The 19,042-nt window shown below is 37.7% G+C and overlaps 2 protein-coding genes across 2 annotated transcripts; one reads left to right on the top strand and one right to left on the bottom strand.

The window, feature by feature from the left end:
* Nucleotides 1-1,017: 1,017 nt before the first annotated feature.
* Nucleotides 1,018-7,183, top strand: LOC121301785 (C-C chemokine receptor type 7-like). The gene is made up of 3 exons (XM_041231389.1): nt 1,018-1,253; nt 3,269-3,318; nt 4,633-7,183. The coding sequence occupies exons 1-3, from the start codon at nt 1,187-1,189 to the stop codon at nt 5,725-5,727; spliced, it is 1,212 nt and encodes a 403-aa protein (XP_041087323.1). The 5' UTR covers nt 1,018-1,186; the 3' UTR covers nt 5,728-7,183.
* A 2,890-nt stretch (nt 7,184-10,073) lies between these two features.
* On the bottom strand, nt 10,074-18,761 carry LOC121301813 (death-associated protein 1-like). The gene is made up of 4 exons (XM_041231422.1): nt 18,608-18,761; nt 12,544-12,640; nt 11,071-11,113; nt 10,074-10,556 (listed from the first exon to the last, which is right to left on the bottom strand). The coding sequence occupies exons 1-4, from the start codon at nt 18,660-18,662 to the stop codon at nt 10,437-10,439; spliced, it is 315 nt and encodes a 104-aa protein (XP_041087356.1). The 5' UTR covers nt 18,663-18,761; the 3' UTR covers nt 10,074-10,436.
* Between the last annotated feature and the right edge of the window lie 281 nt (nt 18,762-19,042).

Raw genomic sequence — 19,042 nt, 5'->3', positions numbered from 1 at the left:
ATTGAGTTTGTTGTCTTTTGACTTGCAATAAGGTAGAACAGTTTTCATTGTGTAAGATTTATGAATTAAACTACTTTCTTACGCTATACAGCTAGTATTAGCAGAGATAAGCAAATCGATCCGATAACCTGAACCCTTGGAGAGACAGCCTCAGACACTACAACCAAGGTCCACGATGATTCTGGAGGTATTGGGAAATTCTCTCTCTGTGTACCCCTCTCATGTCTGCTATTTATACTGTAGTAGTATGCGATTACAATTTATTTCTGTTATCTTACTAATTAGACTAGTTATAATAGTTATTATATTAATTATTCAGCTGTTACTCCATGCAAGTGTAACCAAGCACTAAGCTTACTGTGGTTAATTGCTTACCATATTATCACCTTTCCCATGCATTCCTGTGCATGCTTTATCACTTCAAATCAACTCTACTTATGCCAAAGGCACCTCCAGAAAATTGCTTTAACATTAACATTGCTTTTTCTCTAATGTGATTACCAATGCATTTTACTTTAAACATGGTTATATTGATTGTGGTTTCTCTTGAGCTTGCTTGGCTACACTCCCAGAACCAAGCAAAATACATGAGCAAGCAAGCCAAGATAACATCTCAAGGTATCTTAGAAGCATTTCTGCAGATTCTAAAAACGTAAAGCGACATGATTAGAGAAAGCCATCGACCACCATCTGTCTATATATCCTCACCCTTAGCTTTAAGACACTCAAATCAGAAAGTACTGGGTTAGAACTATGTGCATCAAAATATAAGAATGGGCTCTGCATCTCAAAAGTCAACTGTGTGCAATCGACTGGCTTCTTGTTCCTTAACCTCAATGTAGAGAATCTGCACTTCGTTTAATCAATATTCGCTCTTTTTGTTCATTTTCCAAACCATTCTAGCTAAACAAAGCGCAGGGGATGCCTTTGAATCTGTATGCCATTTTACTAACAGCTCAACTGCCCAATCATTAGTGGAGCTGTGAAAACAGTAACGCAACCATTCAAAACATTCTAACAGAAGATGAACTACATTACGATAGGGGCGGTTGCATTGTGGTTAAGTCTAGACCGTCCCTGAGTATCACAGATTTAAATTGAGAGTCTGGATGACAGTCAGAGATGAAAACCCCTGCCACTTGATTAGCAAGACTCACTGTTAATAAAAGAACGGTCTGCTGAATACATGCTCTGTTATCAAGCTGGAACCGGAGATCTCCAGTTATACAATAAGAAAATGGCAAACAGCAGGGGTAAGTGAGCATTGTTATTGAAACAGCTTTTCTTAATTATTTTTGACAACTCTTATTATTATTTTTTTTATTCAATTGTGTTCAGATTATTACAGGTGAAGGTTTAGTGCTATGGCAATACAAATCTGTTACAGACTAAAAGTTTAGCCAATACCTGTACCTGAAATCAATACTGTAGCATTGTTAATTATCTTTTACAATGCTTCTACTAGAAGGAAACTTTTATCAGGTGTAACAAAGCACAAGGAAAGCATGGTAAAGCACAGGCAAGCATTGTACAGCCCAGAGAGGTATGGCAAGCATATTAAAAACCATGGCAAACCAGGGCAATCTATGGTAAATGCATCTTAAAACCACTGGAAAAGCATGGGAGAAATGTAAAATTACAGAGCATGTTTACTGAGGAAAAACGTTTTAAAGGGTTATTAAGATGTAACCAATATAATATACTGATTATATTATGCAGAACTATTATATGCACACAACACTATAACAATATACGATATTAACTATACATTAAGAAAATGCTAACAGTTTACATGATTTTCAGATACTGCCTTTTTAAACAGGTGAATGGAAATTAATATAGTATGCTATTTTATAGATCAAATTCTATAGTAGTTACATCATTGGTTGTTTTGTATAGAGCAGAATTATTTTAAACAATGAATCTTAGCAAAATAATACTCAAACATGTTGCCCAAAGATCAGCAAGAAAAACGTATTTCTTCATTTGAGTAAAAAATAAATAATTAAAATACAAAAGAAATGCTTGTTGTTTTTGTGGTTTTACTGTGTGCAAGTTGTGTTCTATTTATAACTGGATTCACTACTATTATGTTGCTGTAGCTAATGACAGGTCAGATATTTAGAGCTGATTGTCAAGTCGTCTTACTTTTGCATAAAAACAAAAGAGGCTTGCAAACACCAAACCTTCTTTTAAAATATTTGAAAAACGTAAAATACATGCATTGTTGCTATTTTTTTTTACTTTGATTTAATTGAAAAGTTGCTGCAGTTAAACTTCCCATACAACACATACCTTCTCTCCTGCGTGTGTGGATGGATCATGTGAGAAGTTCAGACCCATTGAGAAACTATCATCTATGGTTGCTAAGGAATGCAACAAAATGAAATATGTCAACTAGCGCAAGAATGTAATGTTACTGGCGCTATGGCGCTAGAATCGGTCAAAAGACAACTGGTGCAAAAAAAAATCAAACTAACACCCTCAAAACAAAGAGGGAGCTAACAAAGTTGATGCTTAATTAATTTTAATGAAAAAAAAGTGTAATTACACAAATGCACCAGTAGTCATAGCAGTCCTCTTTAAATGGTCCTAGGGGGGACTACTCCAGCTCAGTTTAACAGACTCTGCATGGGCATGTTCCAAATGAATCCGGGAGCAGACCAGGGCCCTGAACATGGCTCTGCAATCTTATGCTTCCTGGTGTTGTAGGTGGCCAGTCTACCAAGAGCCGAGGAGCAGTCATAGGAATAGTAGTTTAATACAAAGTGTAATTAAGTTATATATACCTTTATCTGATAAAAACTCACAAACAGTGCGTATATGCTATATAAAGTATTGTCATTTATTGAATGTGACTGGTTGGTTTTATGAAAAAGAATACTTCTGTAGCAAATACATTTGGGGCCAGATAACTGTAATGCAGCTTCCATAATCAGCCCATCTTTGACAAGACACTAATCAGTCAAGCCCCGAAGGGTTGTGGCTTCTTATGAAAAAACACCCAATTAGTGAAGGCTAGAATGTTGTTTAACAATTTTTTTTTTTTTAAATAAAAAGTTTCCAATTCCAGCAATTCAGCAAACAACTGTTTTGCGATGACTTATGTAACATGCTTAAATGTCAGGCTTCTTTCGCTTTTCTGAGAACAGAAGGTCTCTTGAGGTAGCTCTGAGGGGAAATTGCCAGGGGAACATGTTTTGATGGTAAGATCGTTGTCACAGTGCTTAGCAAACTTACTAAATGCAATTTTTTTGTTCTTTTGCAGGAATCCAAATAATTCTCCCAGTCGCCTTTAACTTGTTCTTCCTTTTGAAGGTAAGCACAGATCATATACAAACATCATGAAAACATTACAAGACCCAAGACTAACTGTAAGCAGCTAAATGGCTGCTTGCAAATGTAAACCGATACATCATGGGGAGGCATCGTGAAGCATAGGCAAGCATGGTACTGCAAAGTAATTTATATAGCAAAGTGAAAAATGAGTTTCTGTGCACATCTCATTATATTAGTGTCTATAAGGTGTTAATAAAGTATTTATACATCACTGCTTACTTGAGTTGATGCCTATTTAAAGCACAAAGTGGTTAACATTTTCACACATTAGTGCCTTTTTTCTATATCGCTGATAACTGACTGAAAATTGAAATGATCACACTCTGAGGTTCTTATACGTTTGCACACACACACACACACATATACATAATTATATATAATATGCTTTTATTTTCTCTGACTACAAAGCCTCAATTAAAAGAGAAACTCTAATACACTCGCATTTACTTTTTCAACAAACCGTCAGGTAACAGGATGTGGTGCTTCTGCATATTGAAGGTGTCGTTTTTGCTTTGGGCATTCGGGGGGGGGGGGGGGGGGGATAACATCTGTGTCTCATGATCCTTTCATCTAATTCTTGTAAATTCTTGTTGATTTCCTGTTTAGCGAGCATACAGTACAATACTATTTCTACAATACTGAGCTATAAAGACTAATATCTTGTCTAGGATATTGTAGACCGTTCCAGTGGAGCGCCCCCCAGAAATCTTTCACATGATAAAGTGTTTCAGCCAATCAGAGTGCTGCGTTTTTGTTCTGCCTGGTTTCACGGAACCTACACTTTCACATTAGAAGACTGAAATCAAATTATCGCGGTTTCCCTTTTTAAAAATGAATAAACACAGCACCTTGCAAATCGAGACACAACAGCAACTACAGTGACAGCCAAATAGTCCACAACAACAATAAAAGCTGCAAATACATCTGTTTGAAATGCAGACTTAAACTAGGGGAAAAACTCTCTCACAAATCTGTTATGCTGGTTCCATTTCTAATCACTGAACTCTCACAGTCACTACAACTAAGCATGGCATATAAACATTACTTGTAAAATCTTAGCACAAACTTGAACTCTGTGGCAGGTGAGTTAATGTCTGTTCAGTTGAACAGTTAGCCGTTCGTCTCTGAACTGTATGCTTTGCGGTTCGCATCAAGCCCTTGAGATGCCAATTCATGACAACTTACATCTTTGTTTTCACGGTTATCAAAAACTACCAGTAGGCCAGCCTTCAAGTCAATGTATTACATTACTGATTTTATTATTAACTATTTAAATCTGTCTGTATTTCTTAGATCATCGTATCTGAAGACGTAACGTCCTATGAGGAATATTACTCTGATTTGGACGATCAAGACAACTCAACCACGGTCGATTACGGCAAATTTGAGCAGCAGTGCCACAAAGGAGATATCCGGTCTTTCAGGGCTTGGTTCCTGCCTATCGTCTATGCCATCATCTGCTTTGTGGGGCTCCTGGGGAACCTGCTGGTGATGCTCACTTACATCTACTTCAAGAGGCTCAAAACCATGACGGATGTCTACCTGCTGAATCTGGCTGCTGCCGACATCTTGTTCCTCCTCACCCTCCCTTTCTGGGCCATCAGTTTCTCCCAAGGCTGGATCTTCGGCCTGGTTGCCTGCAAGATGGTCTACTACATCTACAAGGTCAGCTTCTTCAGCGGCATGCTCTTGCTCATGTGCATCAGCGCCGACCGCTACTTCGCCATCGCCTGCGCCACCTCTGCCCACCGCCACCGCTCCAGGGCTATCTACTTCAGCAAGGTCTCCTGCGTCTGCCTTTGGATCCTGGCCCTCATCTTCTCCCTTCCTGAGCTGGTGTACAGCACGCTCGTGGACAACAGCAACTTCACCCTCTGCATGCCCATTTCAGAGGACTCCAGTCACTTCAAGGTGAAGATCCAATCTGGGCAGATGGTGGCTGGCTTTGTCCTCCCCTTGCTGGTGATGTTCTTCTGCTACATCGTCATCATACAGACCCTGCTCCAGGCTCGCAGCTTTGAGAAGAACAAGGCCATCAAGGTGGTCTTCGCCGTGGTCCTGGTCTTCATCACCTTCCAGCTCCCGTACAACGGGGTCATGCTGATGCGCACCATCGCCCTGGCCAGGCGGAACAACACAGACTGCCAGGCCGAAAAGCAGCTGGACGTGGCTGAGGACATCACCAAGAGCCTTGCCCTGCTGCGCTGCTGCCTCAACCCCTTCCTGTACGCTTTCATCGGGGTCAAGTTCCGCAACGACCTCCTGAAGCTGCTCAAGGAGATCGGCTGCATGAGCCAGGAACAGTTCTTCAGGTACACTTCCTGTAAACAGAAGAGGAGCTCCTTCGCCATGGAAACAACAGAAACTTCCACCACCTTTTCCCCGTGAGGGGGGTTTCAGGAAAACAAGCTGTCGCGTCCTGCTCCAAACAAATAAACTGGATGAAATGCATTAAGTGTTTATACAGCAAAGGAAATGGGTATCTGTGCTACAAGTGACGGGTTAGAATAAAAAAATAATATGGAAGTTTTTACAGAGAGAGAAAAAAAACCAAACAGCTCTGTATTCAAGAAGAATCAGGTTCCAACAGGATACTCAGTAAAAAGTCTTAATGAAGAAGAAAAGTAATTGATAAACTGAAAATCCACTATATCCGCTGTGGTCACAGATTTTTTAATTACATTTTTTTTTTTTTTTTTAAATAGTGTGTGTGAACTCTATGGACTCTGAGAACTTACCCATCCAAAACTTTGCCAGAAAAACCAAAACATATATGCATTATAAAATAGATATATAGATAGGAAAGTTTAACATGGTACAGTTATACATACATTCACTTCTGCACCTACCCTATTGTAACTTTTGTCACTTTGCAACAAGATTCCCATCTTATGAACCCATGTCCTTTGTGAAAACTTTATGAAAATTGTCTGTCCGTCCATTTGAATCAGAAGATATCTGTTTAGATGTCTTGTAAGACCATTTTGCTCAAAGATTCTGATGATCAGATTTTAAAGGGACTTCGACTTTTGAAACAACGTGACATTTGTGTTTAATTTCATCCACACAGCCCAAGCGAAATGCCACTTCAATCAGGAGATTGGGATCAGTGATGTTGAAGTCATTGCAATTGGATTACTCTTGAGTTACACTGGCACGTTTTTGCAGCCTTCTGGGTAAACTTCAGCTTGTTTACAGAGAAAGGGAAATCAAAGCCTTTAATACTGAGCCCTTGACCATCAAAAATACAGACTGTAAAACAGATAAGCATGCCTTACATTTTCTTTATGTACATTTTAATGTCTTTGGGTTAGCCGTTTACACCAAAATGTTACAAAATGCTGCAATAATATGCCAATCATATTCTTAACATTATTAAAAGTATTATTAAGGCATTCGTTAACTAATGTTATTAAAACATAAGATGCTACTATAACAGGTTGCTATACCCTGCACTTGCCAGGCATGGGAAAAGAGCACAAATAAATTGATCATTAACACCCTTAGCAACACCGTTTATGGCAGAAAACAAAGTGTTGCATTCTGCAAAACACAAGTAAGCTCCAAGCTGCAGGATAAGATCAAACATTGTCATTAGGGTCTGAGTTTTTTGGGAGTTACCCTGCTAACACAAGGCTTCTTTTTACACTGTGATTCCACACCCAGGATGTGTTCTACACTGAAGAATATCGCAAGAGTTAAGCAGTTGTAAGGTGTAGCCTATAAAGACAGGGCGAACAATGTAACCTTTCGTTATATCCTCCTGATTGTATCTACTGCTGTGTATTTTGTACCTGTCAGTAATTGTTTTTTTTTTCTATGAGGTCTATTTTATCTTCGTATATTGCAACCCACTTAGAATATGACCAGTTATATGGCAAACATGACACTTTTTTTGCCATGTTTTCCATTTTGTCAGACTGATCAACAGCACAAATAATTTCTAAGTCAATATAAGAGGTCTTAACAAATGGAAAGGATTTACTTGCTGTTCTGCAAACTTTACATAAATACTTTCTCCAAATAAGCTTTTATTTTATTTTTATACATTTTTTTTTTATACAATAACACATTTTTTTGCTTGCACAATATTATAACATGTTTAATGTTACATTGCATGTTTTTTTTTTTGTTTTTTTGTTTTTTTTTTAATTCTCTGCTCAATATAAACTGCTGTAAGCCTAATTCTAATTAAAGAGAACCTTTTAAAAAAAATCATTCATGTCACTTATGATCCAAGACAGTATTATAGTTGTAATGGCCTTTCTAAATGAAGATACATCTTGCTGGAGTGTTATATGTATTCATTTGTATGTAAGGAGGTAAAAAGCTTGTCTGGAAGATGCAAATAAATTGGGAAAGGATTTGATTTTAACAAACAGATAACGTGACAATGGAGGTTTTGTATTAATTGATGGATCCTTTTTAAAATAATAATTGCGGATAATAAATGAAGAGTTAATCAAATCAATTGAACAACCAATCAATTAATACATTCATAATTAAATAAATTCTCCTTACATTTTACAAGCCTTTTGATACAAATACAGTACTTAGTAAATGCCATGAAGAGTTTTCCTGGTTTAAAATATGGCAAGACTGGGATTGTAAATCAAATGTACAGATTGTACTGCTAATTAATAATAATAATAATAATAATAATAATAATAATAATAATAATAATAATAATAATAATTTATATAGCACCTTCCATAGTGGACCACCATCATAAAGCGCTTCACAAGATACGAGACGAGGGTGTGTGAACTATGCATCAGCTGCAGAGTCACTTACAAGAACGTCTCACCCGAAAGCCGGAGCACAGGGAGGTTAAGTGACTTGCTCAGGGTCACACACAGTCTAACTAGTTTACAGGGAAGGGATACCTGGATATGAGGGTGTGTATCAAGTACTTAAATAGCTTGCCACAAAAAAGCTGTATTGCAGCGTTAACTTTTGCATGCATGTTTTCTAGAATGTATTTTTTTTATCTTATGTCAAACATTTTTGTTTAACACATTTTGCAAAATGGAAAAAGCAAGTTTCTTTCTTTTTTTTTAATAAAAGAATTAGACCAACCAGGTACAAAGTGATAAAACTATGCTACAGTAAAGGGGTTTACTTTTTTTCTTGCAGGACCTTTGCAATCTGTAAAAAGATTCAAACACTGTTAGTTATATTAACCCTACAGGACACAAAGTTTCTCCAAAAGTAACACCCGTTTTATTTTTGTGTTGCACATGAAGCATTTGCAATTTTACTCTACAGCAAAACAAACAATAAAACAAAACGACAAAACAATAAGTCGTCTATTTAAAATAAATTTTTCTGGTCATCTGTCTGCACTGTACAACATCACCAGGTTTTTTAGGAAATTCAGGGAGAGGAATTTGATCACAAAGCCTACAATATGTAAAATCTTTCTATATCGTTAAAACTGGATAAAACCCTGGGAAAATTGCTGTATAACTGTGTGAATGGATGGGACTTCTTTTCTTCGACAAATTGAAAATCTGAGCAATTTCATTTGGCTTTTTAAATAGATGAAGACCATCCTGTCAAGGGACTAAAATCGGAGATGCTCCACAAGCATGTTTGGTTTTCTATATTCTCCCATAATTAGCCTTCTGTACACCAAGCCTTGCTTTAGATATATTCACCATCAATTCCCCTATTAGTTTTAACCTGATTTCCACCACATCACCGTTAGCCAACAGGCATTCCACTGTTACTACTGCAGCAGTCGGAGGTTATACACATCACCATAAAAATCAGAGTCCCATTGCATAGCAGTTTGACAAATTCCTTGTTTCACTGGGAGTTGAATAAGTCACACCTGAGCTTGTTACCTATTCACACCGTGGCTAATCAAGCTTGTATTAAAACCTGGAATGGGTGAAACTGCTACTCAACAGGAGTCTTAATACATTTTTCAAAACTTCCCGTGGGCACTGCGAATGGTTGTTCAGGTTTATCAGCTTTCAAATGAACGGAAGAGAGGTTTCATGTTTATATTACCATGTAGATCCCAAACTGAAGTTATTCTGCAAATCATTTCATGCATCTTTACTTAAAAAGAGTAAATTAATTATAATGAAAAGGTATGGCTTTTAAACTAAAATTTCAAAAACATTTTCCTGTAAATGCCAGTGCAGTTTATAATTGTTTGTACTGTCTTTTGATCAAATGCCACATCAACAAAAGCTACCAAATATTTCAGCACAATTTGAAAATATAAAAAAAAAAAAAAAAACGGGATTGTTTTTGTTTTTAAACTTAAAAAAGCGCTTAGAGTTCTGCCAACAAAAGTACATAAACAAAAACACAGCAGCATTCAAAGAGCTACTCCATTTGAGGAATTTTGAATTCAACTGGAGACTAAAATCTTTTATTGTTTTGTCTGTATTTTATTATAAATGCAAGCAGCTTCAATGTAATTTGAACTGATTCCTTGCATTTCCTGTAATTTTTCTTTTTCTATCGTTTGTAATCCAGGGGTTCATTTGTGCCAGATCACCTTGAATCCGGAACCTTGAAATGTGGTTTTTAAACGATCACAGCTGCCTCCCCTAAAAATTGCTCTAACAATGTCTTCGGTTGCTAGGAAACTGTACACAGGAAAAACCAACCCAACAAACATGATCTAATCTCTGGCTAGCCCTGTTGTCTTTGCAGCCAATCACAGTAAGAAAAAGAAATCTGAAGCTACACAGGTTGAAGCGTCAACACCCCAGTCCAGCTACAAATCCAACTGGAACCATCGCCAGAGGCAGCTGCTAAAAAAAAAAAAAAAAAACACTCCTTTTATGACTGGCCAACAGATATGGTCGTTTTACATTAGCGGTGCAATAAATGTTGAAATACCACAGGCCACCTGCTCATGTCAAACAGACAGAGATCTTGCCAGTACAAATTAATACGACTGCTTACACAGTGCATGTATGTGGACACGTACACACACACACACACACACAAAGTTATAAAGGAGTAACTCTTTAAAAGAACATTTAAAAACCCATGACTGGCGAGATAAGTCTTCCTTTGTGGTACAGCAGCGAGGCCTCCTGACGGTGGGATGTGGTTGGGCTGTCCTGGGATCACTTGCGGGGCTGGTGGATGTGCTGGTTGATGTGGTGTGGAGGGGGCAGCTTCTGCACGCTGGGCTGAGGTTTGAGGTGTGCCACCTGGGAGGCTGCAGAAGGAAAGTCCTTGTCACCCTACGGAGGAAATACACAATGATCACACCGGGAATAAAAACAATCTAGGAACACTTTTTTTAAACAGCAGAGAAGTAACTGGTTTAGTAATAAAGGCCATCTATGAAGCGTTGGTCACATTTTCTTTTATAGAGCTACTTTTCGAAGTTTATAAACATTGTTCATTTTGAGCAAAGGGTTCTGCATTAAGATCTTTATAACCGAATGTAACCGAATGAGGGGTTTGGGCAGTATTGTGTGATGCACTGTTACAGATTCTGTTCCACATTGGTGAGAGGAAATTAAAAGCTCTCTAACCACACATGAGCCCACTAATAAACACCTGGATTTGCTAAACATTACTACAGTAACAATTGATTTCAAATATCCATAGGGGTCTGGTGTTTGCAGTTGTAGCTGGCCTACTGTACATCAACCACCAATTACAACAGAAAAACAAATCGTGTATACTGACGTGTTTATTAGCTGGCTGTTAACAGCTTAACAAACAGCTTAAATCAAACAGGTTTCTCACCCGAGTTACAGCTCCAGATATGACAAGAATCGGCTTCGGTGGGCTACAACGAAAACAAAAAGAAATGAAATCGTTATATGCGTTGCATGCAAACTGACATGACTTTTAATGAGTTGTGCAATTAATCAAATAACTGATGATTAAGGATGTCTGTGTGTGTGTGTGTGTGTGAGAGAGAGAGATGAAGTGTTGCTAGTTGCATTACTCATAAACAGTTTAAAGACTGGTTTACATTGCACTTTTAAAAACTTCATAAAAGTTCAGTTAATTCAAGATTCGTGCTTTGTTTTTGGTACTGCGTTTTAATTAACACATTGGATAAAACAAAATCAGAATACTGCACATATGAAACGAACAGGTACATGTAATTCTACTTGCATTCACCTCATCTCATTACTTACTCCAACAGTTTATCCTTCATTTTGATTGTCCTTTCGCTATAAAAAATCAATATAATGAACAAAAGGCTTGGACCCCAACAGGTTTGTTATTTGCACTGTGATAATAATCAGTTTTAGTCCAGAAACAAAAGTTATTTATAGACAAACAGCAGAAAACCACATGATATTTTGGTTGTATGTGTTAAAAGATCTCAGGTACTAGTTGTTGTAGCTATTTCAAGAGACAAGGGTCATGTCATCTGTTATCTGATGAATGCGTGGATTGACATGAAGACAACTGTAGACAGCTTTTTAATTTAATTTTTTTTTTTGTTTTATTTTAGTATTAAACAATGGTTTTAAATCTTATGGGGGGATATTAGGAATTTGTCCACTGTCTAGATTTCAGAAATACCTACAATGAAGTATACTATTTAACATGATCAGGAATTTGATCAGCAATTTGATGCTAAATAAATTGCCTTTCCCATATGATAAACTCTGGTTAGTAGACATACAGACTAATGTGTGACTCATTTGTGTTGTGATAAGGAGGGTCAGTTCAGAGCAGATTAACAAGGGACTTGATTGTTCTAACTCCTGGCACCTGGTCATTTCAATAATACACCTAAATAAAGGATTTTTTAAAACCCAGGACTGGGTGCAGGACTGGTGGGAGTTTCAAGCCTGGGATTTCTGAATGCTTCATATAACTTTCTTTTTAAATGACTGCATAATGACCTACCACCACCTGTGCTGGATGCTCCAACAGCACTCTGATTTCTTGATAACGCTTCTCTTGCAGAAGCAGAAGCACATCCTGTTTGCAGGTCTGGGTCTGCTTCAGTATACCCCTCTTCCTTTCAACAACTGAGCCCTTTGGTCGGATTGCCAAAGAGAGACAATTCTCATTAGATTCAGCAGTGCAACTGTACTTATTTTTATTTTAAAAAAAAATTTTAAAGCCCGGGTGATTTTTTGTCCCGTTTAATGTCCGGTTGCAGACTGAACCATGAAAGACACTCTGTGACTCTTAGCCCAGCTCTGTGGCCCTGGATAAATTCATTAGCAGGGATTCAGCACGTCTGCATACCTGCTGCTTTCCAGTTCTTTACTGTCTTTGTCCTTCTCGTGATTCTGGTCCCCACTCAGATGGTGCTTCTGTACAATACGCATCCCTCCTGCTTTTACTGAGAAACAAGCAAATGGAAAATACAGCAGTTAAAGGCATTGCCTAAGGCTTTTAACCCGTTTAGATTTCTACACCTTAGCTTATAAGTGTGCGGTTGGCTTGAAAACATCTCTCAAGGTAAAGCAAACAACTGGCAAAAACTCAGGTCTCATTTGAAGTGCTTTTTAAAACCACAAAAGTAACGACTAAAGCTAAGGCTTGACAATTTTAAAAAAGGCCATCTTTTCGGGAATGAAGTAGAGACTAACAGAAGTAGACTGGAGCAAAATAGAGAACGCATCCACAGAAAAAGCATGGCTATCTTGATCTAGGAGTTGACTCAGAAATGTCAAAGCTATAAAACAAGGCCTGGATATATAATGAAAAGTACTGAATTCAAATCAAGGGAATAATGTTAAAACTTTGCAATGCATTAGTAAGACCTCATCTAGAATACTGTGTTCAGTTCTGGTCACCTCACTTGAAAAAGGATATTGCTGCTCTAGAAAGAGTGCAAAGAAGAGCGACCAGAATTATTCCGGGTTTAAAAGGCATGTCATATGCATACAGGACAAAAGAACTGAATCTGTTCAGTCTTGAACAAAGAAGACTACGCGGCGACCTGATTCAAGCATTCAAAATTCTAAAAGGTTTGGACAATGTCGACACAAGGGACTTTTTAGGCCTGAAAAAAGAAACAAGGACCAGGGGTCACAAATGGAGATTAGATAAAGGGGCATTCAGAACAGAAAATAGGAGGCACTTTTTTTACACAGAGAATTGTGAGGGTCTGGAACCAACTCCCCAGTAATGTTGTTGAAGCCGACACCCTGGGATCCTTCAAGAAGCTGCTTGATGAGATTCTGGGAACAAGCTACTAACGACCAAATGAGCAAGATGGGCAGAATGGCTTCCTCTCGTTTGAAAACTTTATGTACTCCTAATTAGTCAGCCCTTCCCCACTATTAATTGCCCTGGCCCCCTATTTGGAGAAGCACTTGGCTATCTACCCAGTAACACATGCTTTCCTTGCATGTTGCTAAACTAAATCGCTTTCATTTGTATTTCTTTAGTGACACAAAACCATCCAATAGTCTTCTTGCCATTTAATGACAACGTTTTCTCAATGCATATAATTATGTACTATGGACATGCATGCTTTCAGCCTAAATGTTTTCTTTGCATCATGGTTTTGAATAATAAAGCACCTTGACTATTGACAGTTGTTAACCCTCCAATATTCCATTAGGAAACAGATTGCTAATTGCAACTCTGAGCTTCAGTTCAACTTTGTCAGCTCTGTGGGAGTAGAATAGGAGAAAAGAATCGGGCAAAGAAAGGAAAAAAATAAAAACATAAGAACACAAAAACACATTACATAACCTTTAGCACCACCAACAGCAGAGAACAAAATAAAAGGTATTGCAAAAAAACAAAGTGGGCTGCGGAGAGTGCAAGATCCTGATGAGATGTTTACGAGCAAGCCTTTGATGTAACAAAAACAAGGTGCTCTCCCAGTGCAGACGGTTGTTATGAATTCAATCACTAAAAGCTGAAAGGTGGTTTTTGAAACCCAGTACAGTCATTCTGAAACAGCCAGGTGGAACCCGAACCCGAACCTTGACAGACCTGATAGGTAGGTAGGTATCTGGGCACGTTTTTTATTTTAGCGCACCTGGTTTTAACTGATGCCTCATATAGCCCCTTTCACAGCAAACTGGCCAGTGTTGAAATAACCATTAGTGTTGATTTCAGGTGTTACATTTTCACCTTTCACACCACGCTGTGTTGTTTCATATCCAAACCAAGATATATTTCACAGTGTAAAACAAAGTACACTCGAGTAATAATATCAACATCCAGGAGTTGGCGGTTTCTGTGCTGCAGAAGTTCAAGGTAGGCTACTATATTGTAATGGGCACGGCCAGACAACTAACTACGGCCAGACAGATAACTACAACTACTGCCCCCTTGTTAGAGGACGCGAACAGCATCAATTATTTAAATACTGTACTAAATCAGTGATAAGCGATGAATAATATTACAATAAAATTACATCAGACTAACTCTGCATAGGTAGATAATCTAGACAAATAGAAATAGGGTGCTTAAAAATACATTTAATATTGTTTATATTGACGTTCACTGGGGTTCAGCGATTCCTAGAGAAGCGGTACATTGTCTAGCGACATTTCTGGCGACTTTAGAATGTCTAAATAGCACCATCTAGTGACTTTGTGTGGTGTCTCTAGCGACTTCCTGCTTCGTGGAGTGCAATACTGGTGTTAGCCATGTAGATGGTGCAGACTTCCTGTTTGGCTGCCGAAATAAACCACGTTGTGCTTGTGAGCCTTGCTGTGTGTCTCTGATCATGCCTGAGCTCGTTACAATATTGTCATTTACTTTTGTGGCAAACAAACAGTATGTGACAAACAATAGATGTATCAGTTTATCTACACAGTACAATAGTCAATGTTGTTGTCCCAACAGTACTTACATTTACAATAAAGGGGTGCTAGTCATAAACTGATAGATGTAAATTTAACTTCCATAGTGTTCAATGTTTTCCACTATGGAACTGTTACTTACTTTTTTTAAAAAAAATGTTAAACTTTTTTAAAAGTGTAACTTTTACCGTGTGGAGCCATATGCACAAAAGTCTAAGATTTGACTCCTACAAAGTTTATGTAACACTGACCTGCTGTGTTCTGTAGGACTCATGCAAGGGCTTCCAGATTAAGGGTACAGCAACAGGTATGTACATTTTCAACTATATTTTAGAATCCATCTGAAGGATGTCATGGAAAAATGTGATAGCCCACATATTTATTTTCTAATCTACCCTTGCTTCCCTTGCTTCCCTTGCTTGTGTGGGGGTTTATCAACATGATCTCTTTTTTGAAATTTTCCAAAAACATAGTAAAGCAAATGACTCAAATCTGAAATTGTATATAGGCCCAATTTTATGTCTACTGAGCATAATCCCCCCCCCCCCCCCCCCCCCCCCCCCCCCCCAGGGTGAGTAAAAATGTGCATATATTTTGCAATGGAAGTTGAAAACGGAAACATTTACTGTAAAAAAAAAATTTTAATGCACAAAAAAGGAGAAGTAAAAACGGAGCAAACACAGAATAAATGAATCACTGTTTTGACAAGTTTATGATCTCAGGCAGTGTGCAAAACACACTTTGAGATTAGAAAGTCTTAAACCCATTTACTGAATTGTGCTGTGCGCTTTGAAATCCAGTCAAATGGCAGTTCCTTGGATACCAGGTTCCTTGCTGGCAACAAAAGCAAAGTGCAGATTAAAACGCTGGTTCCACTCTCACAGTCTCAGATTAATTTATAGTTCTTTATGGACAGCTTTGTGATGGCGGTCCAGTATGAAAGGCGCTACATAAAATAAAGACTGATTGATTGATTGATTGATTACGTCATGCACAATCAGAAGCATAAATAGCATTTTAAGCAATTGCAACCTTTACTTTGAGCCCAAAAGTTAAAGTTCAAGATTGTTGAACCGCTGTGACTTATAAGAGGCCATTTCTCACAAATATATGCATTGCCTGGTCACTTTTAGGACCCAATATCAGATTAGGCCACTGCTCCCCCTGATTACAGCCTTGACACAATGTGGTACAGACTCCACGGGGTGCTGGAGGGTATCTTGAGGGGTTTGGACCTATAGAAAATCAACTGGCAGCTGTCTTTTCAGGGTTTCTTATTACCAGTACAAATTCCACTGCCAAGAAGAAGCCCCCAAAATACTGCTGCCAGTAGTTTAACATCATCAGGGCTGAAGAGAAATATTTCTATTTTATGGACCTTAGAGAAAGTGAAATGGGTGGTTATCTTAAAAATGTGTTTTGGCAGCAGTGGTTCTAGTACCAGTAAAAAAAATCCCACTGGGTAATAACATCTGCCTAAAAATTGAATATGAAAGCTAATTAACATGAGTACGCCAAAAGGACAAGCGTCCCACAATGCACCTGTTGGCATGTTGATACAGAACAAGAAATACTGAGGTATGGCATTTTTTTTTGGGGGGGGGGAGAGAGAGATTGAGAGAGAGAGAGACTTTCCAGACCGTTTCAATCAAAATATAGTACGATATTTTGATGTACTAATATAATAAACTATGGGCAACTACTACTTCATATTAATTATCATGTTATGCACGAATGTAAGAATTGGTTTTCTGTCGTGCTCTGCTTTCTTTCAAATAGCACATATCTACAATCATTTGTGGGACTTACTTGAATTGCAAATATATATCCTGCCCACTATTACAGTCTTGTAACAGGATACATGGGTATGACCTGGTCTCTGAACTAATCTGCTCTGCTCAGTATTACACTAACTTAGCTGATAAGATGTAACTTATATTAATATATAGTCATGTGTTGCAGTTTATCAGACCTCAAAATGAATAGAAAGGTGTTCAACATACTTTACTCACCTATCACAAATCGAAATATATAAATTATACACACACACACACAATAAAAAGGCCTGTATCAACTCTTTCACTTATGGGTTTTAAGAGTATAACAAATATTATTGTATTAGTCAAAGATTCCTCATCTATTCCTGATAGTTTAAACTGCAGGCTATAGGTAATGTTTAACAGTTGGGCTATGCAATCATAACGGAAAACAAAATGTCATACGTGGAAATAATAATGATTATATCTAGTGAGAGATTAGAGACATGCCCCTGAACCATTTAGTGTACAGTACTTCCCAACTGGAAACATTTACACTGGCCATAAAGGGTTAAATGCAAGCCTGACAGAATGGCACAAGTTAACTAGACCAACCTGTGCGACCTACTTAATGCCTAGATTGATTTGGTGTTGCAGTACATACTTCTAAATAGCCTGACATTATAAACAGGCTGTTGTAGTGTTTGACGTTTATTCGTACCCAACTACTTGCCTTGAGAAAACCAAAGCGGCCCAGATATTTGGGCGTAGACTGAGAACAGGCCAGTCTGTGTGCGTAAAACTGCGATTACATTACATTCGAGATAAGCTAATGTATCCTAACGAAACTGCAAGGGCGGATATATATATATATATATATATATATATATATATATATATATATATATATATATATATAAACGTTAAGTTTATAAATCGCGTTTATAGGGTATGGAGTGGTTCGTACATCACCATAAGCATGTTGGTACTGTATCAAGCAAAAAATCATTTCGTTTTGTTGATAATATATACAATTAACTATCCCAGACCTTTGTGTCAGACAGGTCAGACTGAAGACAGACAGCACTAGTGTTAGGATCACAATCCTATGAATCAATGCCTCTGCTTTCCACTCGTGTTGACGTATATTCATGTCAGACAAGGACCAATCAAAACGCGAGATTTATGCGGTAAAATCACGAAAACCAGGCCTGTGTCACACCTCGATATAGTCAAGAATATCTACATTTTAATATAATATATTTGCTTCAGTGTTCAAATTGCAGTAAGTAAGGAAACGGCAGTTTGTTTAGGGGACTTTCGGCGGATTTAAGACTTGATATTGGTGTATTAAAAACATTTTCCCTTTCATCTAACTTGAATTGAAAATTAAAGACAGCAGATTAAAACCAAAAAAAACACATGACGTTTTCATATCGACATTATTATGCGCATTACTCACTTGCGTAGCGCTCAACATACAAACGTTTCTAATTAAAAAAACAAAGGCGCTTCAAAACAGTCCAGCATTTTGACATGCAATTATGAAAGAAAAAAAAAAAATAAACGATACGACTAAGATTCCTGAACCGTGCTGTGCTTTTTCGTAACTTTTCTTGTTGTAACATTTCGACAGCTGCTGAAACTAAAACGCGCACAGAAGATACAAAAAAAAAAAAAAAAAAAAAAAAAAACAAACAACAAAGTAACTCTCCCAACCCCTCTACAAATAAATAAATAAATATAACAGCAAGAAGCCAAACAAAAACAAACGCGAAAAACCTGCAGCATGGTGTCCAGCTTTGGTTTCAGTTTTATCCTTCGGCGGAGAAGACATCCCAAATAAAAACGTCTTGCACAGTTCAAGTGTAATGCGCTTTCAGTGTCACCGTTCCCTTTCCATCCTCTACCCAAACCTTATACCACATGACCACCGCAGAGCACAAACCACATGAAAGGAAAGAGAAGGGGTTTCGCTTTAAATAAATAGATACATAAACAAACAAACAAATACATACATAAATAAATAAATAAATAAGGCCCTGGAGTCGTTGTTGTAAGTGACTCTGCAACTGATGCATAGTTCGTACACCCTAGTCTTGTATCTTGTAAAGCGCTTTGTGATGGCGGTCCAATATAAAGATTAGTTATTTATGTTTAAAAATGTGGGTAATAGTTCACACATTAGGTAGAATTGTGGCTACTTTCATATTGTTT

The sequence above is a fragment of the Polyodon spathula genome, chromosome 28 (genome assembly GCF_017654505.1).
Source record: "Polyodon spathula isolate WHYD16114869_AA chromosome 28, ASM1765450v1, whole genome shotgun sequence".
Classification (NCBI taxonomy): Eukaryota; Metazoa; Chordata; class Actinopteri; order Acipenseriformes; family Polyodontidae; genus Polyodon; species Polyodon spathula.
This window is presented reverse-complemented; position numbering and strand designations above follow the sequence as displayed.

What these genes read in the sequence shown, in the direction of transcription:
- LOC121301785 (XM_041231389.1), top strand. Translation starts at nt 1,187, where the DNA reads ATGCTCTGTTATCAAGCTGGAACCGGAGATCTCCAGTTATACAATAAG. An exon ending in GAAAATGGCAAACAGCAGGG is followed by an intron (nt 1,254 to 3,268) that starts GTAAGTGAGCAT and finishes GTTCTTTTGCAG; the next exon opens with GAATCCAAATAATTCTCCCA. An exon ending in ACTTGTTCTTCCTTTTGAAG is followed by an intron (nt 3,319 to 4,632) that starts GTAAGCACAGAT and finishes TGTATTTCTTAG; the next exon opens with ATCATCGTATCTGAAGACGT.
- LOC121301813 (XM_041231422.1), bottom strand. Translation starts at nt 18,662, where the DNA reads ATGTCTTCTCCGCCGAAGGATAAAACTGAAACCAAAGCTGGACACCAT. An exon ending in AAAGAACTGGAAAGCAGCAG is followed by an intron (nt 11,114 to 12,543) that starts GTATGCAGACGT and finishes TTTTCGTTGTAG; the next exon opens with CCCACCGAAGCCGATTCTTG. An exon ending in TATCTGGAGCTGTAACTCGG is followed by an intron (nt 10,557 to 11,070) that starts GTGAGAAACCTG and finishes TTTCCTCCGTAG; the next exon opens with GGTGACAAGGACTTTCCTTC.